We start from the raw sequence: 21,452 nt of genomic DNA on the forward strand, positions 1-21,452 counted from the left end.
TTTGAAATCACAGAAAAATTTATTATAGAAATACCAGAAATGCTGCCCCTTGACAGTACAACTTTGAACCAGGAAATGATGAAGTCACAAGCACAGCCTAAGAGACCCACACTGAGCCCATCCAATGCCCCAAGAGAATCATGGACTTGGAAGTTGTGTTAGGACTCAGCTAGCAAGTGAAGGTGACTCCAGATCATAGAAGCAAAGCTACATTCCCTCTCTCAAGGCCTGATACTTTCCTCTTCCTGCACTCTCCAGGACATCTGAAGCCTCTTACATAAGACTCAAAATTAAGAGTCGTATTCTCATAAAGGGCTCACAGCCACAGAGAACAGAAGGCAGGAGGGACTAGAGAGGTCTGGGAAAGGGCATTAACATGCCTTGCAAAAAAAACGGGCAGCTTCCTGACTGACTTGGGGTTGGAACCCTTCCAAGAACCAAGTCAGATCCACAGACTCCTCAGGCCCGAGGCACCTGGATGGAACAGAACTGGGCTTCACATTCCCACCCAATGGGACAATTCTCAGAGTGGTTATGAAGCAGAGCTTAGGAAGGGTCAGGCTTCAAAAGAATGGAGCTGTCAGGAGGAAACAGGACGGAAGCAGAACTTGCTTGTCTGTTCATCAACTCCTGCATCCACTGCTAAAACAGGCCTCCTTTGGGTAAGGATTCATGACCCCATGCCCTCTGAAATACTTCCACCTTGAGTTGTTTACACAGGGGAGAATGCTTCCTGAGACAGAGGTTCAGAATCAGGACAGTGATGCCTTACAGATATCTGATGTGGGCAGCAAATCTATACTCTCCATCAACATGAGTGTGTGAGGCTATGGACCAAGAGGCAGGAATAGGCCGCTGGTGCAGAAGTTTTCCTTACCAAGCTAGCTTGCCCTGCAATCAGCAACTTCCCCCAAAGGGATCATTTTGTGGCTTCCAGCAGGGCAGGGGGGTGTGGATTCTTGTTCAGAGAGCAGCCCAGGTATAGCAAAGGGAGCCTGGGGTTGAGATACCAACTCTCCATTATGCGCCTTGTCGATGCTCTACAGGCTGTTTCCCTCCGTTACTAAACTAGTTGCCTGGTGTCTTTTAGCATTGGGGATCAATACTTAGCTGCAGTGGCTTGAATTGGGGCATAAGGGCATTCTACTTGGAGGCAGAGGAATGCTAACAATGACTTCTCCCTACCTTGCCAACTCGCACAGCCTCTGCCTCTAACTGGAATGTTTCTGCTCACCCTGGGCTACCGATCTTCCAAAAAGGTGGGAGCAGGAACAGCAGCAGGGCCAGCAGAGCGGGGTCTGAGTGAGAATGTGCCTAGCTGTGACTCTGACTGCAAGCCAGTGCCCTCCAAAGAGAGATCTGCTGTTTGGACTTATCCACCCTGCTTCCCCCATTAGAGTCGAATTTATTGGCAAAATTGCTGAGACCCATCAAGAAAAGTGAATGAGAGGGGGGTCACGAAGGGCGTGGAGGGGAGGAGTTTGAGGAGAGGGCGGCGCGGGTGCAGGCGTGAGGTGTGGCAGAAACGAAGCCTCTACTCCAGGATCCGCCTGTGGGAGGTGTTGGTGGAGGTCTGGATGATCTGCACGCGCGAGGATCCGCGGCCGCTTCTGCTGCTCCCTCCGTAGCTCACGCCGCCGCCGCCGCCGCTGCCATAACCGCCTCCACTCCCGCCTCGTGCCCCGCCTCCGCGGTAGCTTTTTCCGCCGCCATAGCCCCCACCGCTGCCGCTGCCGTAGCCTCCTAAGCCATAGCTGCCGCCGCCTCCCGCGCCGCCGCTGATGCTCACCTGGCTGTTCTGCACGGCTGTGGAGAGGGGACAACGCACACGGGGTCAGAGGGACCGGGCAAGGCCCCCACCGCACCCGCCCCTGCACCTGTAGCCTCCTCCATCCTCGATCACCCGTGGCATCGACTTGCAAACCCCATACATTGAAAATTGAAAGTGTTCCCACTTGAAAAGTATTCTTCATACTACAAAGGGATGCCAGGGTACCTCTCAGCAACACAATTTCATTGTTTATTGAATATGTACCCTAAAGAGTTCTAGCCGCTGCTGATTCCTCCTACGCATCATTTAATAAAAAGGCATCATAACAATTAAGATAAGCAGACCTGAAATCATAACCATTTATTTCAAATGAACTCTTCCAGGCTTTGCAATTACGCTTGCTTACTTTGGTGTCTATTGTACAGGACTGGAAGCTAAAATGCCAGACTGTCCTTTCTCTGATGGCCACCTCCCGGCCCTTCCTCCACCCAGCACCGCCAGCCTCTCTCTGGCCCTGGGCTCTGCTACTTACAGATGCTCACATGGCTCTGCAGCTCTCCTGACATCCTGTAAAACCAAAGCACACGGTCAGCCAGACCCACAGGGCCTGAGGAGAGAAGGCAGTGGCCCACAGACATCTGGATCAGAGGTGTCCCCAAGCCTTAGGGAAATGTGTGTGCATGAGCAGAGGTCAGGAAGCCAGTGGGTGGAGAGAAATTTCAGCGTTTTCATGAAGCCTTTCAGCATTGGGGGTGAATACCCAGCTGCAGAGACTTGGGTTGGTGTATAAAGACATTCTACTTGGAGGTGGAGGAATGATAACAATGACTTCTCCCTACCTTGCCCATTCACACAGCCTCTACCTCTAATTGGAATGTTTCTGCTCACTCTGGGCTACCAATCTTCCCAAAAAGGTGGGGCTTATCTTTTCTCCAAATAGCCAGTCCCACAGCTTCATGGGTGCATCTCGAGCCTTAGCCCCAGAAACACAGCTGCCAGACCCACCTGCTCTCCTCACCCTCCAGCAGCTGGCGGTAGGTGGCGATCTCCACATCCAGGGACAGTTTGACCCCCAGCATGGCCTGGTAGTCACGCAGCAGCCGGGCCAGCTCCTCCTTGGACTGCTGCAGGGCCTCCTCCAGGTCCTGCAGCTTCTGCCGCGCATCCTGGAGGGCCTGCTCGCCTCTCTCCTCAGCATCCGAAATGAGTGACTGCATCTGTTCAATCTGCTCCAGAGACAGTTGGAGACCATTTAATGATTGAGTTTCCAGAGTTCGATCTGGCAGGGCATTGTGGGAGGTGCAGGGCTTGGTCACCCCTCCCTGAGCACCCATCCCACCTGCTTCTTCACATTGCTGATCTCTGCCTGCAGCCTCTGAACGGTGCGGTTGAGCTCTGCAATCTCCATCTTGCTGTTCTTCAGGTCATCTCCATGTCTCCCTGCTGTGATCTGGAGCTCCTGGTACTAGGGGCCAAAGGCAGCATCATGGTCAGCATGTGCTGCCCACCACAAGCCCCTCCAGGAGGGAGTAGGTCTGGGCTGCTCTCCCCTGGGAGATTCCCACCCACCTTGCACTGTGGTCACCCCTACATACACACTCACAGCTATACCAAACCTCCCTCACCTGGGCTGCAAACACATGTATACATGCACACGCTCACACTATACCAAGCCTCCTGCATTCCCACCAGTCTCTGGGCAGACTCTCATCCCAGCCAGACAAACCTGCTTTGTGATGCCCTTTCTATCACCTTTTCACACATCTAAGCCTTCACGTTGGTCGTTACCCGCACTGAGATCCCCTCACTCTTTCCACCCACCCTATAGCTTCTCACCCTTTTCCAGGATGATCTCCCTAGCAGTCAGGCAGGACCTCGTGTCCTCAGAGGCCCTCCACCTGCTCCACGTTCAGTCTCATTTCCCCTCCATCTCTGTTTCTGTCTCTGTATTGCCCCATCAGTCAGAACTCCACCCCCAGGACAGGGCTCTGAAGTGGGTAGAAGCATCGACTCAAGGGAATCTGCACTCTGCTATTTTTCACTGTTGGCCATCTGCCTCCTAGTCTGATGTGGAAATCCATTCCACCGCAGAACACTGTCTGCAGGACAGTGGGACAGAGGTCAGCCAGGATTGGAGTTGGCCACAGATCATCCTCAAAGCCAGTCATCAATGCTAGTTGTTCAGAATTTAGTGACTGGACTGTCAGCCACGGCCTTTCAACCAGAGGCTTCACCATCCAAAAAGATCCAGGTCAGTTTATGGAAAACAAGTAACCAAAGATGTGCCCAACAACTTAGCCACAAAAAGGTTGATCTAATAAGGGAGGGTGTAGTCTTACAATATAATACCAGGCTGTTAAAAATGCGGCAGATTATTTAGTGTCACAGAAAAGTATCCATATGCGATAAGTAAAAGAGAAAGTACAGCCTGGCTAACATGGCAAAACCCTGCCACTACTAAAAATACAAAAATTAGCTTGGTGTGGTGGCACGCGCCTGTAATCCCAGCTACTCAGGAGGCTGAGGCAGGAGAATCACTTGGACCCAAGAGGCGGAGTTTGTAGTGAACTGATATCAGGCCACTGCACTCCAGCCTGGGAGATAGAGTGAGTTTCCATCACACACAAAAAAAAAAAAGTAAAAAAAGTATATTTTAATAGATACCATTATGAAAAAAAGAATAAAAATCATTCTAGTGGTGAGGGGAATGGGTTTGTAGACACAACCCCAAGTTTAATTAAGCTCTGGCTCTGCCATTTACTAGCTACAAGGCATTAGGGAAATTAAGTAATCTCACATGCTACTATCTATTATAAAATGGTGATAATGAAATACTTACCTCATTGGTTGTTGTAAGGACTGAATGAAATAATAATATATATGTAAAGCACTTTGTGCAGTGCCTAACACATATGAGTTCTCAATAAACATTATTGGGTTTGTGCAAAAGTAATTGCGGTTCTTGTTATTACTTTTAATGGCAAGAACCGCAGTTACTTTTGCACTAGCCTAATAGCAACAAAGAACTGGTAGAAGAGATATTAACATATTAATAGCGGTAGTGAGAGATGGGTAATCTTTAAATATAATTTCTAGAATTTGTATAACAAACACATTTTACTTCAGAAATAAGAGAAAGACAATGCAATAAGAGAAAGACAATTCTGGGAAGAATCTGTTTTTCTGGGCACCAAATCTGGGGGCCACGCCCACCTTGGTCTGGTACAGGGCTTCGGCCTCGTCCTTGCTCCTCTGTGCAGTCAGTTCGTACTGGGTCCGCACTGCATCGATGATGCTGTCCAGGTCCAGGGAGCGGTTATTGTCCATGGACAGGATGACGTTGGTGTCACTAATGTGAGTCTGCATCTGAGACAGCTCCTGCGAGGCATGGCGCACAGGCTGACTCCTTCCATTCTCCTCTGGGGGCCTCAGTTTTCCTCTGCTGCTCCCTCAAGGCTCTCAGGGGAAGCCAGAAGCCTGGGCCAGGTAGTCTTGGGAAAAGCTCTTGGAATTGTTGTGTGCAATGAGAGATAATAGGGAGAGTCTTAACTGCCTCCAGGGAGAAGAAAGGAGCCTAAACCTGGAGCGTTCAGATACCATCTCCCCATCACACTTCTCCTGCAGCTGCCACTCTGCCTTGCTCTGACTTGGCCACCATAATGAGCTGGGCTCCTTGGCAGGCATGCCTGTTCCTTGAAACCACATGAGTTCTCTGAGGCAGTAGAATGGACTCTAGTTAAGGAGCCACTTGGACTCAATTTTGAGTCTTGGCTCTACCATTGACTAGCTAGGTAATGAAGCAAGTAATTTAACCCCTCAGTGCCTCAGTTTTCCCATCTGTAGAATGGAGATACCCATAACATAAACTTCTAACACAGCATCTGGCCCAGAGCACGTACCCCCAAGTTAGACACAGGCAAAAGAGGGCCGGTGGCGGAGTGTTTGATCCCCCACCACTAAGGTCAGTTTTCACTCCCTTTGAGACTCACACTGTCACCTCCCACAGAGTTTCCTAACAGCTCCATCAACTCCCCAGAATTAATGAAGATTTCTGGTCGGTCTTGCCCCTTATATGTCTGGGTGATTTCCCAGACAGATTGGAAGCCATGAACCAGGGACATGTTTGCCTCCACCTAACTCAGGATTTTCCCAGCCTTCCATCTTCATTACCCCGACCTGGGGATTCTGAGGATTGGGGTGGAGAGGATGGCTGACTCCAGGCCCACAGAGTTGAGGTACCTGGGGAGATGAGTCCCTAGTGGGTAGTGTTGGGTTTCAGGCCTCCCCTCTTACAGCCCATACTCCTTGTGAGATGTGAGAAAAGAAAGGGGAGTTCTCATAAAGGCTTAACTCACCGTCAAAAACAAATATTTCAAGAAATTGACCTCCCCAGTCAGAGTGTCCACCCTGGACTCCAGGTCCACTTTGCTCACATAAGCAGCGTCCACATCCTGAATAGCAGGCAGAAACAGTATGACTTTATTGCCCAGGCATTGCCTGCCACCAGCTCACTGGGTGGCTCAGGCAAGTGGCAGAGCCACTCTGGGTTTATTTCCTTACTTAAAAAATTCATCACCTCACTCGAACAAGGGACCCATAAGTCCTGGCTTTCCTGGCCAGAAGGAGATGTGACACCAACCTCCACATCTCAGTCAGTCACACCCAACACCCCAGGTCCTTCCCCAGGTCCCAAGGCTACAAGTAACTGACACTCAAAAGCTGTCGTTTCACTTCATTTCACTTTCAGGACCCCAGAGAGATACGAACTCAAGGCTTCCTAAAGAGTCATTATCAGTATCAGTTCCAATGTAAGGGCCCCGCATTCAGGCAACACACACAGCAAGCCGGCCATAAAGGCCACCCTGCCATTGTCACAGAGCATCCCATAGGGATTCCTCACACCTCTCAGCCTCCTGGATCCACAGCCACCCTCGGGACTCCCCCTTCCCTCACCTTCTTCAGGACAACAAAGTCATTCTCGCTGCCGGTCCTCTTGTTGATTTCGTCCTCATACCTGTCAGGTGAGGCAAAGGAGCACAGAAAGGCTGCAGGCTGACCTTGGCTCCCTGAGGTCCCTCCTTACAGCAGAAAGCTTGGAATTCCCCCAACATTTGCTTTCCTGGGCTCAGAGAACCCTGCTTAAGGTGCTGGCTGTCCATTCCCAGAGGCTGGCACTCTCATGGATGAGGGCAGAGCGAACTCCTGGGTCTGTGGGCCAACAGAGGGGACCCCAGGCCAACATGGAAAACCCAGAGCCACAGAGAAGGTCCCTGGAATGTCTATTTTTATTTTGATGTTTTACCTTTGTAAATGTGTCAAACTCATTCATTCCTTAAAATTGAGAACATGAAATGAAAACCACTTTTACTAAATATTTTTGAAGAGAAAAAATTTAACCTACAATTCTGTACCCCACCCCCCACCAGCACCTCCAGTGTGGATTTCATTTTTCCCTCGTTGATTCACACACACTTGGATCTCTACTGGCATGACACAGTAAGCATGCCAAGGTGATGGGAGAGAAGCACCCTGCACCCCACATGGGGAAGAAGAGGGAGGGAGAGGCTCGGCTGCCTGCACAGCTCAGGAGCAGCTGATCTGGAATTCGACAACTCCTGTCACCCCTACTGTTTATAGTCATAATAGCAAGGGTTTATTGACTGCTAGGGGTGTACAACCACAATACTAAGAACTTACTAAGCATCATTTCATTCAAACCGGCAGTTCTCAAAGTGTGGTCCCTAATCCACAAGCATCAGCATCACCTGGAAACATGTTAGAAGTACAAACACTCTCGCCGCATCCCATATCTGCTGAATCAAAAACTCAGGGGACAGAACCCGGCAATCTGATTCCAGCAAACAGATGCATGCTCAAGTCTGAGAACCACAGATCTACCCACAACAATCCAACAAGGGAGGTTCTTGCTATTCCCACATTACTAATGTGAACACTAGAGACTTTAAAAGATGAATTTGTAGGCAGCTAGTAAATGGCAGAGCCCACACTGGAAATCAGGCTTACTTGGTTTCAACATCCATGAAGCTATCCTGCCCCTCCCCACCCAATGCAATTGACAGCTGGCTGCCAATGTCAGTCTATCTGGGTTGCCACATACAAAACAGCGCCTCCTGCAGTTGTGCAGTGCAGAGCCTGCATGCGCCACCCCCCACTCTTACACATAAACACTGAAGCAGAATGTCTTGCCCCTGTGACCAGTTTCCGGCCATGCTTCTCCCCTGTTTTGCCCTGCCTGGAGTCTCACTTGCTCTTGTAGTCCTCCACGACATCCTGCATGCTCCTGACCTCCGTGTTCTGGCGCATCTGCTCTGCATTGAGCAAATCCACCTGCCTCCGCAGGCCACCGATATAGTTCTCCAAGAGGGGCTCCAGGTTGTTGGTTCCACTTGAGGTGTTCACCTGCTGCAGCAACTCCCATTTTGTTTGTAGCACCTGGTTCTGCTGCTCCAGGAATCGCACCTAAGAGCAAGAGACCCCAGTCCACGGATCAGAGCAGCTCCCCCATAAGTAGGAGCATCCATACCCCCTCAACACATCCAGACCTCAGAGAATCAGGATGGCTCCTCCAAGGGTCGGAGAGCTTCCTTTTCTCTGGGATTCAGACACACAGAGGGCAATGTGGTTTCTGACTGCCAATGGCTGTAAGGTCAACTTGCCTAAAATTGACACTAAGCTCACTCTGGTTTTGAAGGTAAATCACTTCCTTCATTTACATCATAGAGCACTCACACTCCACACTCAATTTATCCATGCCAACGTAAGGAAATGGTGTTTCGGAGCATCTGAGACACTGATGACCCCAAGGCTCCTTTCTCTTTGTGGTCAAAATGCATTATGTGATAGAGGAGAGGAAGAAAGAAAAAGAGAGAAGGATCAGTTTGGCTTAGAACATTAAACTAATTCCTGAGCAAACTTGCTTGGGTGCCCCTGCCCTGTAGCCACCACCACCTCTGCTGTCTGCCGGGATGTTTTTCAGGAAAGTAACTCATTTAAACGCTTTTATAATGCAGACAGAATTTTTAAGGCAAATGTTCTCATTTTTTAAAAGTCTGATGCATTCAAGTGCCCCAAAGTGAGGACTTTGGGTTGTCAGGTGTTTGAGAACTACCCACTTGCTATTTCCTGGGAAATGGAGAGTGGACATCACCCAATATTTTCACCACCTCTTCTCCCAAAACTGTGGATATGGAGGTAAGATATGGGTCCCAGGGAGGCGGCTGGCTGTGCAAAGTGTGTGGCTTGTCCTTGCCATGGTAATGACCAGCCTCCACCTTTCCTCAGCCAGCTACACACTGTGGAGCCTCCGCTCCAGTGCCCTGATCGAAGCAGTGGTGCTGCCTCCAGACTTTTCTCGGCCACATGCAGGCGCAGACGCACAAAAACACACACCCTCCAGAATCCAGCTTCCTCCTCCGGGCACCACGTAAAGGGGCAAACCCACTGCTTTGTGTGGGCAGAACAGAACCCTGAAGACACTCCCCTACCACGTGACACTAGTGAGGGTCCTCCAAATCCCACGGCCCTTGACACTCTGCCCGTCTCAGGGACCAACCCTGGTTAGCTCCCTTTGGATTCTGACTCTAGGCTGGAAAATGTTTGCAGACAACACCACCTCCCATGGCTCATTTTTGCTCACCTTATCAAAGCAAGAGATTAGGCAAGCAGCTCTCCCAGGCTTGTCAGCACAGCTCACAACACCATGAGAAATTCCTGCCACTCTCTATTTTTACTCTGTGGTGGCACTCCCAGGGAGTGAAGAAATCAATTCAGCACTCATTCACTGCACTCAGTGGCAGTGGCATTGTGGGGACCAAAAGAAAGAATCCTGTGGTCCCATGGACAGTCTCCACATAAAACAATGAGGGAGCAGTGACACAACTCTGGGTGCTCTGGCTTTAGCCCAGGTACCCACCCGCAATATCCAGGAGCTCATAGAAGACACTGTGGTTCTCATCAGGCCACCCAAACTGCAAAGGCAGAGTCTGGCTGCAGGGAGTGCCTTAACCACTAGAACAATCAGTAAAAGCCACTGTGTTTTTCCCCAGGTTCCCCAAAACACTCCTGGTCTGTGTCCCACCAGCAAAACTCAAGGGCAGCTCAGCTAGCACCGATGGAATGAGGCATGCTGCTGAGCAACCTTCTCACCCACCCTCTGCTTCAGTGCTCCTCCCCTGCACAGGGACTCCCAGTGCCCTCAGCAGCCCAGGTCTCCTCAACTCTTTGCCCAGCAAACTCCTGCTCATCCTTTAGATCTCAGCTGAGGTGGCATCCCACCAGTATGTCCCCTTTGCAGCCCCTTGTTCCTTGCCTGTCTAGATCTGTTGAGACTTGCAGTCATGTGGCAGTGTGTGAGCATCTCTCTCCTAGGCTTCACTGGGCCCCATGAGGACAGGCCTATGTCTACTTTGTTCTCCAGGGGACACAGTGGACCCATGGACACACAATGCCCAACACGGAGAAGACAAAAAGTGTCATGCACTCATGAAGTGCAAAAGGTTTTAGAATTGCCCGCTGGTGTGGGCTATCCAGGCCACTCACCACTCTTAGCATAGAGGTCTAAGGGTCAGCTGATCAAGGCCAGGCCAGTGTCCCAGGGGGAAGAGCTGAACCCCTCCTTTCCTTTCTGAGGCCCTGTCCCCTTGTCATTGGTTCTAGAAAGCCTTTGGCTCCATTTCCACTCTCTGAGCATCCAGTACTGACCCCTGAGGGGCTGACCCAATTTGTCATCCAGTTTCTATTTATTGAGCAATTCTCATATGTCAGGCACTATTCTGGGTGCTAGGGATTTGGTAATAAACAAAACAGGCAAAATCCCTGCTTTCTAGGAGTTTGCATTCTATTTAGAGAGATTACTATAAAGAAATAATCATGTAAAAAATACAGTGCCTCAGATGGCTGCAGGGACTATGGAGTCACACAGGGCCGGGGCACAGGAACACTGAAGTGGTGGTCAGGGAAGGCCCCACTGAAACTGTGGCATCTGAGAAAAGACCCACAGAAGGTGAGGGAGGAAGGTGGGCCTCTCTTTGGGGGTAAGAGTTCCAAGCAGAGGGAATGGCAGGTGCAAAGACCTTGAGACAGAACTGAGCCTTCCATGCTGGTGAGCAAGAGGAGAGCAGGAGAAGAGGCAGAGGGGCACAGGACGCTGCAGACAACAATGAGTTGGAAGCCTGCGGGCTGTTTTCCAGGCCTCACTCTGCTTACTAGCCATTGTATCCTGAAAGCTGTTCCACCCAGTGAGGGCAACGTGGCCTGATTCCACAAATGCAAGTGTGGGCTTAGCAGCAGCTGCAGGTTGAAGAGCAGATAACATAGTGCCTTTTAGGACTTGGGCTTTTCTTTCAGTTGAGACAAGAAGCCATTGGAGGATTCAAATGGAGGAGTGGTGTGGCATGCTTTTAAAGGGTGGCTCTGCTGTGGTGTCAAGAATAGGCATACAGGGTCAAGGGTGAAAGCAGGAAGACCAGTTTGGAAAGCAGAGTCAGAAGTCACCTGTCATAGAAGCCTTCTCCCTTCCAGCCAGGCCAGAGCCCACCTGGCTGAGAAGCCTCTCCTCATAGTCATCATAGGCCATGCCCTTCAAAGGACAGGAGGCCCAGGTCTCTTGCACCTTAGCCTCTGCCCACTGCCCTATGCCATGCAACTGGACAGACCCTGTTCATGACAGGGGCCATAATCAGATGAGCCTCAGGAGGTCAGTTGCCAGCAGCCTGTGGTCATTTCCCAGCCCTTTCTCCTCCCTGCTCCTCTCTTGGCCCAGCCATGATCTCCGAGTACTGACTCCTTGCTCCAGTGAAACCCTCTAACCCCTGCCTGTGCCTAAAGCGTGGTGATACTCAGCCAAATTTCCCACGCAGCGTGATGAGAAGCCATGGGAGCACGCTGCTGTGTTGCGCTCCTCTTCAGCAGCCTCTGGGCCTCAGCACTCTCACCCTCCTCCGCCCACTCACACACTGTCCCATCCCCAGCAACTGCTCAGATATCAGAGGCCTGCCCTGCCACCCAGCATGGCCTCTGGCCACAGCTACCCTGCAGTCAGGCCACAGGTCAAGCTCTGGCCTCAGCACTAAACTCCTGTGGGGACTGAGGGAAAGTCACTGAGTGTGCAAGCGGCCTTGGTGCTCTGTGGAGCTTCCCACTGCACCCCTGAAGGCAAAGTTCTTCCTGGGGAGGTGCTAGTGGCCGCTGTGCCTCGACCTCCAGACAAAAGGAGATGCTGGAGGGAGGTCTTCACCATGGCGAGTTCTCCAGCCTCTGCTGCTGCTTTGGACCTAATCTGAAGTTTCAACAGGGAACTAGGGACAGGGGCTTCTGTGTCTCCATCTGGCCCATCCTTGGCCCTTGATGAGCCAAAAGGGGAAACTCAGACAGAACCCTACATTGTATGCTACTGACTTTAGCCCCAAGAGATACCCACCACCAGGGCATTCACCATGCCCTGCCTGCTTCTCCTGCCCTGGCTCTGTGGCTTCATCTCCACTTCTCTCCTCCACTCCCTGGTATCCCATTTTCTCCAGGAATTATCACCGTTTGAAATTCCCTAAAGGCGTCACACTTTCGTGCCTCCTGGTCCTTGTGCCTGAAAATCCCGCCTGAAAATCCCCTCTGCCCAAAGAACCCATTTAACTCGTGCTCACTTCGGCAGCACATATACTAAAATTAGAACCCATTTAACTTTTCATCCACCTTCCAGACTCAGCAAGCAGAGCTCATGACACCCTCCTTTGAGCTACCATGGCCCAGAGAGTACTACCCCTATTGACATACTTCACATGCACTGTCGTAATTCTCTCCCCTTTAGACGTGGGCTCCTTGACGGCAGGACCTGTGTTCTAGTCACCTGTAGCACCTGGCACGATGTCTGGCCTATCATAGATTCTTAGAAAATATTTGTGGGCTAGATGGGTGGATGGGTGCGTGAGTGGATAGTTGAATGGATTGATGGATGAGTGAATGAACGGATGAACGTGTGTGTGTGTGTGTGTGTGTGTGTGTGTGTATAAATGGATTGTGTGGATGGGTGGGTGGATGGATGGATGGACAGATGGGTGGATAGTTGGGTGGATTGATGAATGAATGAATGGATGGATGTGTGTGTGTGTGTGTGTGTGTATAAATGGATTGTGTGGATGGGGATGGATGGATGGGTGCATGGGTGGATGGGTGGATGGAAAGTGAATAATTGTGAATGAGAATGAGGGTACTACACCATGTATCTGTTGAGTATATTCACACTGCTTATCTCCTTTCCTGCCAAAAGGAAAAGATAGAATTAAATCCCCGCAAGAAGACAAATTGAAGCCCAAATGGGTAAATGATTTCCTAAGGTCCCAGGTCAAGCTGAAACAGCACGATGTGGTGAGAGGTGGTAGAGTGTAATCTCTCTCAGTCATTTGGTCAGTGACCAATGACCCTCCCTGCCCCTGAGGTGCTCACCTTGTCAATGAAGGAGGCAAACTTGTTGTTGAGAACCATAATCTGCTCCCGTTCCTGGGTCTTGATCCTCTGAATTTCAGGGTCCACCTCCAGGTGAAGTGGCTCTAGGAGGCTCTGGTTAATGGTCACCTCTTGGATGCCCCCAGGAGGACAAGAAGGCCCAAAGCCCCCAAGCCCAAAATTGCTAGTCCCAAATCCAGCACCCCCAAAACCACCCCCTCCAAAGCCACCACCTCCAAAGCCACCAGCCCCAATGCTGCCAACCCCAAAGCCTCTGCCCCCGCCAAATCCCCCTACTCCCCCACCCTGGCAGAAACCACTGGTGCTCCTCCCCATTAGACTAATGGAGATGCTTCTACTGCCACCCAGATTGTAGAGGCTCTTAGAGCCAAACCCCCTTCCATGGATCCCATATCCACCACCACCACACCTCCCTCGAGCATAACACACAGAACCCACTGCCCGACTCCCACCACCAGAGCCTGCAGAAGAGCTGGTACTATAAACCCGCCTGCTCATTGAACTAAACGCGGACTGAGAACTAAATTGGCGGCTCATAGTTGCTGGAGCATCCAGAGAAGCAGGCAAGAGAAAGAGCCTGGCAGGAAGGAGGCAGAGACCAGAGAGGAAAGGAGTTCTGACTCCTTTGGAAAGGATCTGGCTCCGTCTCTATATATACACACACACACACATTACTGGGCTGGGCACCTTTACAATCCTGAAAGGGGAGTATTAATGTTTAGTTTGCCTGCCAGCAACATCTGTTTAAAACCTCACACCTATGAGTTGCAGAAATCAGATTGCAGACAAACTTCCCCAACTCGATCATTTATCATTCATCTCTTGCCATTTAGAGATCAGAGTGCAAGAATCTCTCAGGATCTCATTGCTGGAAACTTCTATACAGATTCCCCCCAAATCATCAGTTCATCTCTTCCTAAGAAACTCCACCATTGAGTTGTTTGTTTCTGGGATGTGCCTGGGAGATCTGGGGCAAAGTTAGATGGTGTCTAGAGACCTCAGGACCACAGCTGGGACAGAGGTGGAAACACTTTCTGTCATAGCATTGTCCTGGTGGGGCAAAACTTTTGTTCCAATCTCCCGACACACTGCTTCTGCTCCCTGCAGTTATCATCACCATGAGCACCCAAAATTTTATCACATGGAAGTGCAATATTGTGGTCACTGAGTACAAGTGGAGGCCCACAGATTCTGCCCAAGGTCATTCACATTGTGTGTTGCTTGATAAGCCTCAGACTTCTCAAACACAAAACCACACAAGGTACTTCAGCACCAAAAGTCTGTGGTTATAGATTTGTTGAGCATCTACCAGTACCTAGTATTGTCTTCTAGACCAGAAGACAAACCATCCCTAACTATCTCTCTTTCTGTTTTATCATTTCCAGTTCTTTATAGACAATACTTTTGTAAAATAGAATTAAAGGAATTACCTCCTAAAGATAATTTTTTTAAAAAGATATACAAAATGCAAGCCCAAATTTTTTTGATTTTTAGATTCAGCAAACAAAACATTGTTTAACTGCTAAAAATAGCAACAATAATAATAATTTTCTAAATGGTTACTCTCAAATTCTGTGCTTACCACAAGGCAATAACAAAGTGCCGTAGACCAGCACTGATCTGTGCTCACCCTCTGAGAAGCATGTCCCAGACAGCATCTTGAGGAGAAGCTCATTCAGTGAGCATCAGTGTCCGCCAACAAAAAAATGTGTGTTTTCCCTCTGGACTCAAATAGCTGTGGCTTTCATCCAAAACGTAATAATAATTTTTTTAACTTGGGGAAAAAATCTCCAGCCTTAGAAAAATGGCTAAGTGATGGCTTGCCCAAATGGATACAATTATTTTAAATCATCTTGTTGGAGCTCTGCAGCAGAACTGGAAACCACTTGTGATACTATGTACCATATTAAAGGGAAAGGGCAGACTACATGATGGAGTCTGTGCTGTGAACTCATAAGAATTAAGAATGCAGAAGGCCGGGCGCAATAGCTCACTCCTATAATCCCAGCACTGTGGGAGGCCAAGGCGAGCAGATCACTTGAGCCCAGGAGTTCAAAACCAGCCTGGCCAATATGGCGAAACCCCATCTCTACTAAAAATACAAAAAATTAACCAGGTGTGGTAGCACACTCCTGTAGTCCCAGCTCCCAGGGGTCAGGGAGGCTGAGGTAGGAGGATCACTTGAGCCTGGGAGGTCAAGGCTGCAGTGAGCCCTTATCGTGCCACTGCACTCCAGCCTGGGCAAGACAATGAGACCCTCTCTCAAAAAAAAAAAAAAAATGCAGATAAGACAGACTTTGTAAGTAACTAGAAAGTGAGTTGATTTATTTAGAGACTGTGGGAGGAGTTTTCCTAGGTTTTTTTGTTTGTTTATTTATTTTTTGAGACAGAGTCTTGCACTGTTGCCCAGGCTGGAGTGCAGTGGCACAATCTTGGCTCCCTGCAACCTCTGCCTCCTGGGTTCAAGTGATTCTCCTGTCTCAGCCTCCTGAGTAACTGGGATTACAGGTGCCTACCACCATGCCTGGCTAATTTTTTGTATTTTTAATAAAGACAGGGTTTCACCATATTGGCCAGGCTGGTCTAGAACTCCTGACCTCAGGTGATCCACCCGCCTCAGCCTCCCAAAGTGCTGGGATTACAGGCATGAGCTACTGTGCCCTGCTGAATTTTCCTGGTGTTTTAAATGTCCTTTTTCTTTATGTTCATTGCAATAAATATTTTTGGCTCACGCCTTTAATCCCAGCACTTTTGGAGGCCAAGGCAGTTGGATCACCTGAGGTTAGCAGTTCGAGACCAGCCTGGCCAGCACGGATAATGCCGTCTCTACTAAAAATACAAAAAATTAGCCAGGCGTGGTGGCATATGTCTGTAATCCCAGCTACTCGGGAGGCTGAGGCAGGAGAATCACTTGAACCCAAGAGGCAGAGGTTGCAGTGAGCCGAGATCGCACCATTGCACTCTAGCCTGGGCAACAAGAGTGAAACTCCACCTCAAAAAAAAAAAGAAAAGAAAAGAAAAGAAAAAGAAAGTTGTGGCAGAAATCCCAATAGAGGTGGGGAAGAACAGGTGGTAGAAACAAGAGCAGTGTGGGGGCGCCACAGTGAAAAGTCATCCTGGGACAGGGAAAGGCTCCAAGGGCAATTCCAAGCTTCCACGCCCTCTTCTCATGAACCTCTGCATTCCGTGCATGGTATCTGTTCAGTGGGTCATCCAGGAGACACTGTGGGATAGAGGAGACAATGAGCCTGAAATTTATAGGCAGAAGCCCTGCTGCTTGCTGGCTGTGTCATCTTAGGCAAGCTGCCTACTCTAGAGCCTCAGACACTTAAGGAACCACAGTGTCTATTTCTCAAGGATTCAAAGCTATAAGTCATGTGGGGATAAAAAAGCAGAGCACTGGAATCACTAAACAAGCAGAAATAGCTGCTCACAGATCCGGGTGGGATGACAGCTGCCCTGCTTTGCCTGGGATTTTCAGTACTTAAACGAAGATATACCTGGGCAAATCAGAACAGTTGGGCACCCTAGTTCTAGGCACCTATGGTCCACATAGCCGTACTCCTAACCCTAAGGTAAGAGAGGGAAGCCAGGGCCTAGCCTCCAGCACAGAGTGACAAGGAGAGAACCAGTAGAAGCAGAGGAAGGAAAGAGAGGTGAAGCTAGGGAAAGGGGTGGGTTCGTGTGAGAAAGCTGCCTGAAGACCAGGATTCTGAGTCAGGTATCAGAGGAGAGGCAGAGAGAACAGAGCAGGGGGAAGAAGCAGGGGTCTGGCTGAGAAAATGGGGGCTGATAGGAGAAGGGACAGTAAGTACCAGACAGGAAACAGCAGTGGTAAGGCAAACAGATCCTTGAGTTGTGCATCTTGAAACCCAGCTCTGACTCCTGGCTCCGCCCCCTCCTAGCCTCATGGCTGGGACACTTGACTCCTTGAACCTCAGTTTCCTGACCTCTAAAATAAAGAAAATAGTAGCCAGGTGGGCACAGTGGCTCGCACCTGTAATCCCAGCACTTTTGGAGGCAGAGGTGGGTGGCTCACCTGAGGTCAGGAGTTTTGAGACCAACCTGGCCAACATAGTGAAACCTCGTCTCTACTAAAAACACAAAAATTTATAATCCCAGCTACTTGGGAGGCTGAGGCAGGAGAATCGCTTGAATCTGGGAGGTAGAGGTTGCAGTGAGCCAAGATGGTGCCACTGTGCTCCAGCCTGGGCAACAGAGGGAGACTCTGTCTCAAAATCTCTCTCTCTCTCTCTCTCTCTCTCTCTCTCTCTCTCTCTCTCTATATATATATATATATATATATATAAAATAACAGCTTTGTAGACTGATAGTAATGAATGGCTATGATCAAATATGGAAGGGCACTTTGTAAGCCCCAAGGAGTCACACAAGTGGGGTTCTGTTCCCCAACCCCTCCCTGTGAACCCACCTCTCTCTCCGGCTGCACCACTCACTTTCAACTCCACCTCCCCCTCATGAAGAATGCACATAATTAACCCCTTTGCATCCATCTCTACTGCCACCTAAACAGATAGGAAGCTCCTTGCTGTTGGGACAAAACTTCATGGACCAGGAGCCCCTTTCCTCCCACAACTGCTGGGCAGACTGTGCCAATAACAAAGGCCTTCATGACTGAGCTAAAGTAAAGACACATGGACAGCTTGGAGAACCAAGAGCTTGGGCCCCACAATTAAGTGCCCCTGGAGTTAAAGCCCAGCTCCCCCCATGTACCAGTTTTATGATTGAACTAATCACTGAGTTCCCTGAACCCTATTCATCTTAAATAGATGAATTATTCACCCTTAAATAGAGCACTTGAAGACAACAAATATTTTAAAAGGCTTACTCTTACGAGAGGTGTTATTGTGTGGTTATGGCTACAGCATTGAGACCTATGAATGCGATGAGAGTTTTTGGAAAGAGAGGCAGCTGGAAAAGGCTTCACAGAAGCAAAGGCAAGCTCAAGCTAACCTCAAAGGATGTACTGTAGGCCAGTGGGAGGGTGCTCTGTGGTAGGGACTGGGACTGGGAAGGACCAGAGAAACTGCTCGTGCCAAGGCCTAGAGGAAGGAATGGGCACGTGAGGCGGTGGGATGGGGGAGCCATGAAGAGGCCCCCTTGCCTCGAGGGAGCAACTGGGAAACCCTGAGGCCTGAGTTTGGCTTGGGTCACAGAGGGCTCCAGCAATGTCTTTGAGTGGAATTTGTTCAGCACTCACCCAGGTTTCTATATACTCTCATGCTGAATGTGAAAATATTCCACTGTGATAACATAAAAAAGGAAGTCCCAGACAGCAGAGTTTAGGAAGCTTCTTTGATCTCTGTCTATGATCAGCTTTCAGCATCCAATGCCAACATCGTCGTCTACCTCCCGTCAGCTGATGGCCCCTGCTGGGCTGCTGTCTTCCCTTGAAGGGCTTGGGAGGGGAGGAGGGACACACCCACTAACTGAGCTTTTGGTGGAGGGTGATAGTTATTCTCTACTTCCTCAGAAGAAAAAAAAAATGACTTAAAGTGAAGCACGAGAGATTTTGCTTGTCTCAAAGGAAATGTTTCAACTCAGATCAATATTAGTGGGTAAATAATATTCCTAGGATGAATCACTACCCCTAAAAGAAACTCCTCAGCTGGTTAGACTGCAGAGAGCAGCGGTTTCTAAACTGGCTCACATTGGAATCACCTAGAAAGCTTCAAAATCGCTGGTGCCTGGGCCCACACCTAAGGAGTAGAGTTTAATTGGTCTGGGGCTATGAGCTGGACTTCAGAATTTTTAAAAGGTGGTTTTAATGTGCAGCAAGTTTGGAGACCACTGGCCTGGAGGAAACAGGACAAATGAAACGGCCTCTTGAATTCCATTCAGTCTAAGGACACAGATAGGAGTAACGATCATTATCATAATAGTGAACTTCACCAGGTGATTTCCATGGACCATGCACTGTGCTGTCTATAATATGGAAGGTCTTGTGAAATCTAAATACCAACATCATAAGGAAGATACTCTTACTATGTTCATTTTGCAAATGGAGAAAGTGAGACTTAGAAAGAGAATCTTGTCCAAGAATACACTAATGAAAATAGTGGAATGGAGATTTGAACCCAGGCATTCCCACTTCGGAACCTACATGTATTGCAGAAGAGATGGGGTCCTTGGAGAGAGATGTGCCCACTTCCTCCTCTCCCCACCTGCCACCTTAAAAGGAAAGTGGGAAGTTAGTTGAAGGCTCCAGCTCACCCAGCCCATCTCCCAGTTACTGAGACCCAGGGCTGCCAAGAAGGTGAGGCCCAGAGCAACTATCAGCCACCTGGATCACAGTTCCAGACAGCAGCGGGAAGCAGGTTTCAGAAGAGCTGCTGGCGTGACCAGCAGGAGCAGCTCCCAAAGCTCTATTCCCCACCTCACCCTACATTTCCCAGGGTCTGGAGGTGGATATCACAGAGGTGTGTCAGGGGCGTGGGGCTGGAAAAAGGAAGGGAGGGAGACTCTCACTCACCAGTCCCCACCAAGGAGAGAGTGGAGAGCTGCAGCCCCGGTCTAGGAATGGGGGCCTTTAACCTCCTTGAAATGAGAGCCTTTTGACCTGTCGTCAGCACAGGAGAGGCAGTGATGTGACACATATCAGGGAGAGAAACCTCTTGGGACTGAATAGAAGCTGCTAGCCTTGGCTTCCCCACCCTTGGCCCAATCTTCTTCCTGCATAAGAGCATCACAGCCAAACATATGATGGACGGTATCAGCCCAGTCCTTCATTTTACAAGGAAGAAATGGGTACAAAGACAGGGACTTGGCCAAAGTTACCCAGAAAAGTTGGTGGTGCAGATAGAATGAGAACTTGGCTACCCTCCCCGCCGAATTCAGAAAGAATAAGGAGGCCTATGTGAAATTCCCAGGTGCATCTGTGCTCCTGCAGCCTGGGAGAGATGACTATATGGGGCGTTCCACCTTCAATCTCTAACAAGCCTGCATGCAGGGGTGGGAAGGTGGTGCCAGGCACACAGGAACATCCCTGGTGAATCCTCTGATTTCTGGGTTGGGGTGTGTGCTTGGGGCAACAACTAGGACCTTAAGCTCCTCCTGAGGCCCAAAACTAGCCTGGATGCCACTTTGACATCCCTTTAACCTAGAATCTCAGTGTCTGCCTAGGGCATAAGAACCAGGCAGTTCCTTCCTTCTCGGCAAACCCAATAGGTGCTTTTGGGCCTGGATATTGTCTAGAGGCCTCACTAAGGGCAGCTTGCAAATTCCCACGGCAAAGGTCCAGAGACAATATTGTGCCAAGCGTGTCAAAGCTCTTCCATCCAACATGCTGGAAGTCATGACTATTTATACAATCATTTATTTATTTATTTATACAACCATTTATTTGTTTATAATTCACCCAGGCTGAAATGCTCACTGCAACCTCCACCTCCCGGGTTCAAGTGATTCTTGTGCCTCAGCCTGGCAACTCTTTTGTCTCTGAAGCAAAGGGAGCAGCTAGGCAGGTGTGGCCCCAAAGGAAAATAAGGCTACAGGTTAGACTTGGATTGAATTCCAAAAGAAACAGTGAGGTCCCGGCAGAGGAATGGTGCTGTCTGGGCAGAGAATGCTTCTATATGTTGGATCAAAGAGGACGGGCCAGTCTCAAGGTTACAGGGGTAGTTAGTGGTGGGGTGGGACCAGCATTCCAAGTCCCTGAGGGTAATATGAGTCCTGCCATCAATTCCAGGTTCGTGTCTCACTTGACCATGATGGGAGAGATTACAGTGCTTTATAACCATAAGGAATTTGCAGTGTATTATTCTCTTCATTTAAAGAATAGACAGGTTCCTGAAACGTTGGCCATAATTAGTAATGACACTTTATTGAGCTCTTACAATGTGCCAAGAATTAAACAGATGACATGATTCCATCCACACAACTGCATTTTACTGATGACTTTTGGGTGAGGGGTCGGGAGGGTGGCCAAGCAGCCTGCTCAAGGTCACACACTCCTGGTAAGGAGTGGGCCCAGATTACACCTAGCAGCTGGGTTCCAAAGCCTGAGAGTTTCTTGCTGTACTATCTTATCTTCTGCTTTATGGGGCAATTTAGGAGGGCTTTGAGGTTAGGCCTGCTGGAGTTTGAATCCTGGTGCCATCCCTTCTAGTTACATGACCTTGGATGAGTTCATTCATCTCTCTGTGCTTTCATTTCCTCTTTTGTGAAGCAGAGGCCATAACAC

General features: G+C 49.4%; 1 protein-coding gene across 1 annotated transcript; it reads right to left on the reverse strand.

The window, feature by feature from the left end:
* On the reverse strand, window positions 1-13,876 carry KRT77 (keratin 77). The gene is made up of 9 exons (XM_054445038.1): window positions 13,229-13,876; window positions 8,037-8,251; window positions 6,725-6,785; window positions 6,127-6,222; window positions 4,985-5,149; window positions 3,111-3,236; window positions 2,777-2,997; window positions 2,304-2,338; window positions 1-1,806 (listed from the first exon to the last, which is right to left on the reverse strand). Exons 1-9 carry the CDS (start codon window positions 13,784-13,786, stop codon window positions 1,535-1,537), a joined length of 1,749 nt encoding a protein of 582 aa, XP_054301013.1. The 5' UTR covers window positions 13,787-13,876; the 3' UTR covers window positions 1-1,534.
* Window positions 13,877-21,452: the final 7,576 nt, after the last annotated feature.

Source organism: Pongo pygmaeus, chromosome 10 (assembly GCF_028885625.2).
Source record: "Pongo pygmaeus isolate AG05252 chromosome 10, NHGRI_mPonPyg2-v2.0_pri, whole genome shotgun sequence".
Taxonomy (NCBI): domain Eukaryota; kingdom Metazoa; phylum Chordata; class Mammalia; order Primates; family Hominidae; genus Pongo; species Pongo pygmaeus.

Excerpts from the sequence above, each read along its gene's own strand:
- KRT77 (XM_054445038.1), bottom strand. The coding sequence starts at position 13,786 with ATGAGCCGCCAATTTAGTTCTCAGTCCGCGTTTAGTTCAATGAGCAGG. Across the intron at positions 2,998-3,110 it reads TCAGCAATGTGAAGAAGCAG|ATTGAACAGATGCAGTCACT; the intron begins GTGGGATGGGTG and ends TCTCTGGAGCAG. Across the intron at positions 1,807-2,303 it reads GCAGAGCCATGTGAGCATCT|CCGTGCAGAACAGCCAGGTG; the intron begins GTAAGTAGCAGA and ends CCCTCTCCACAG.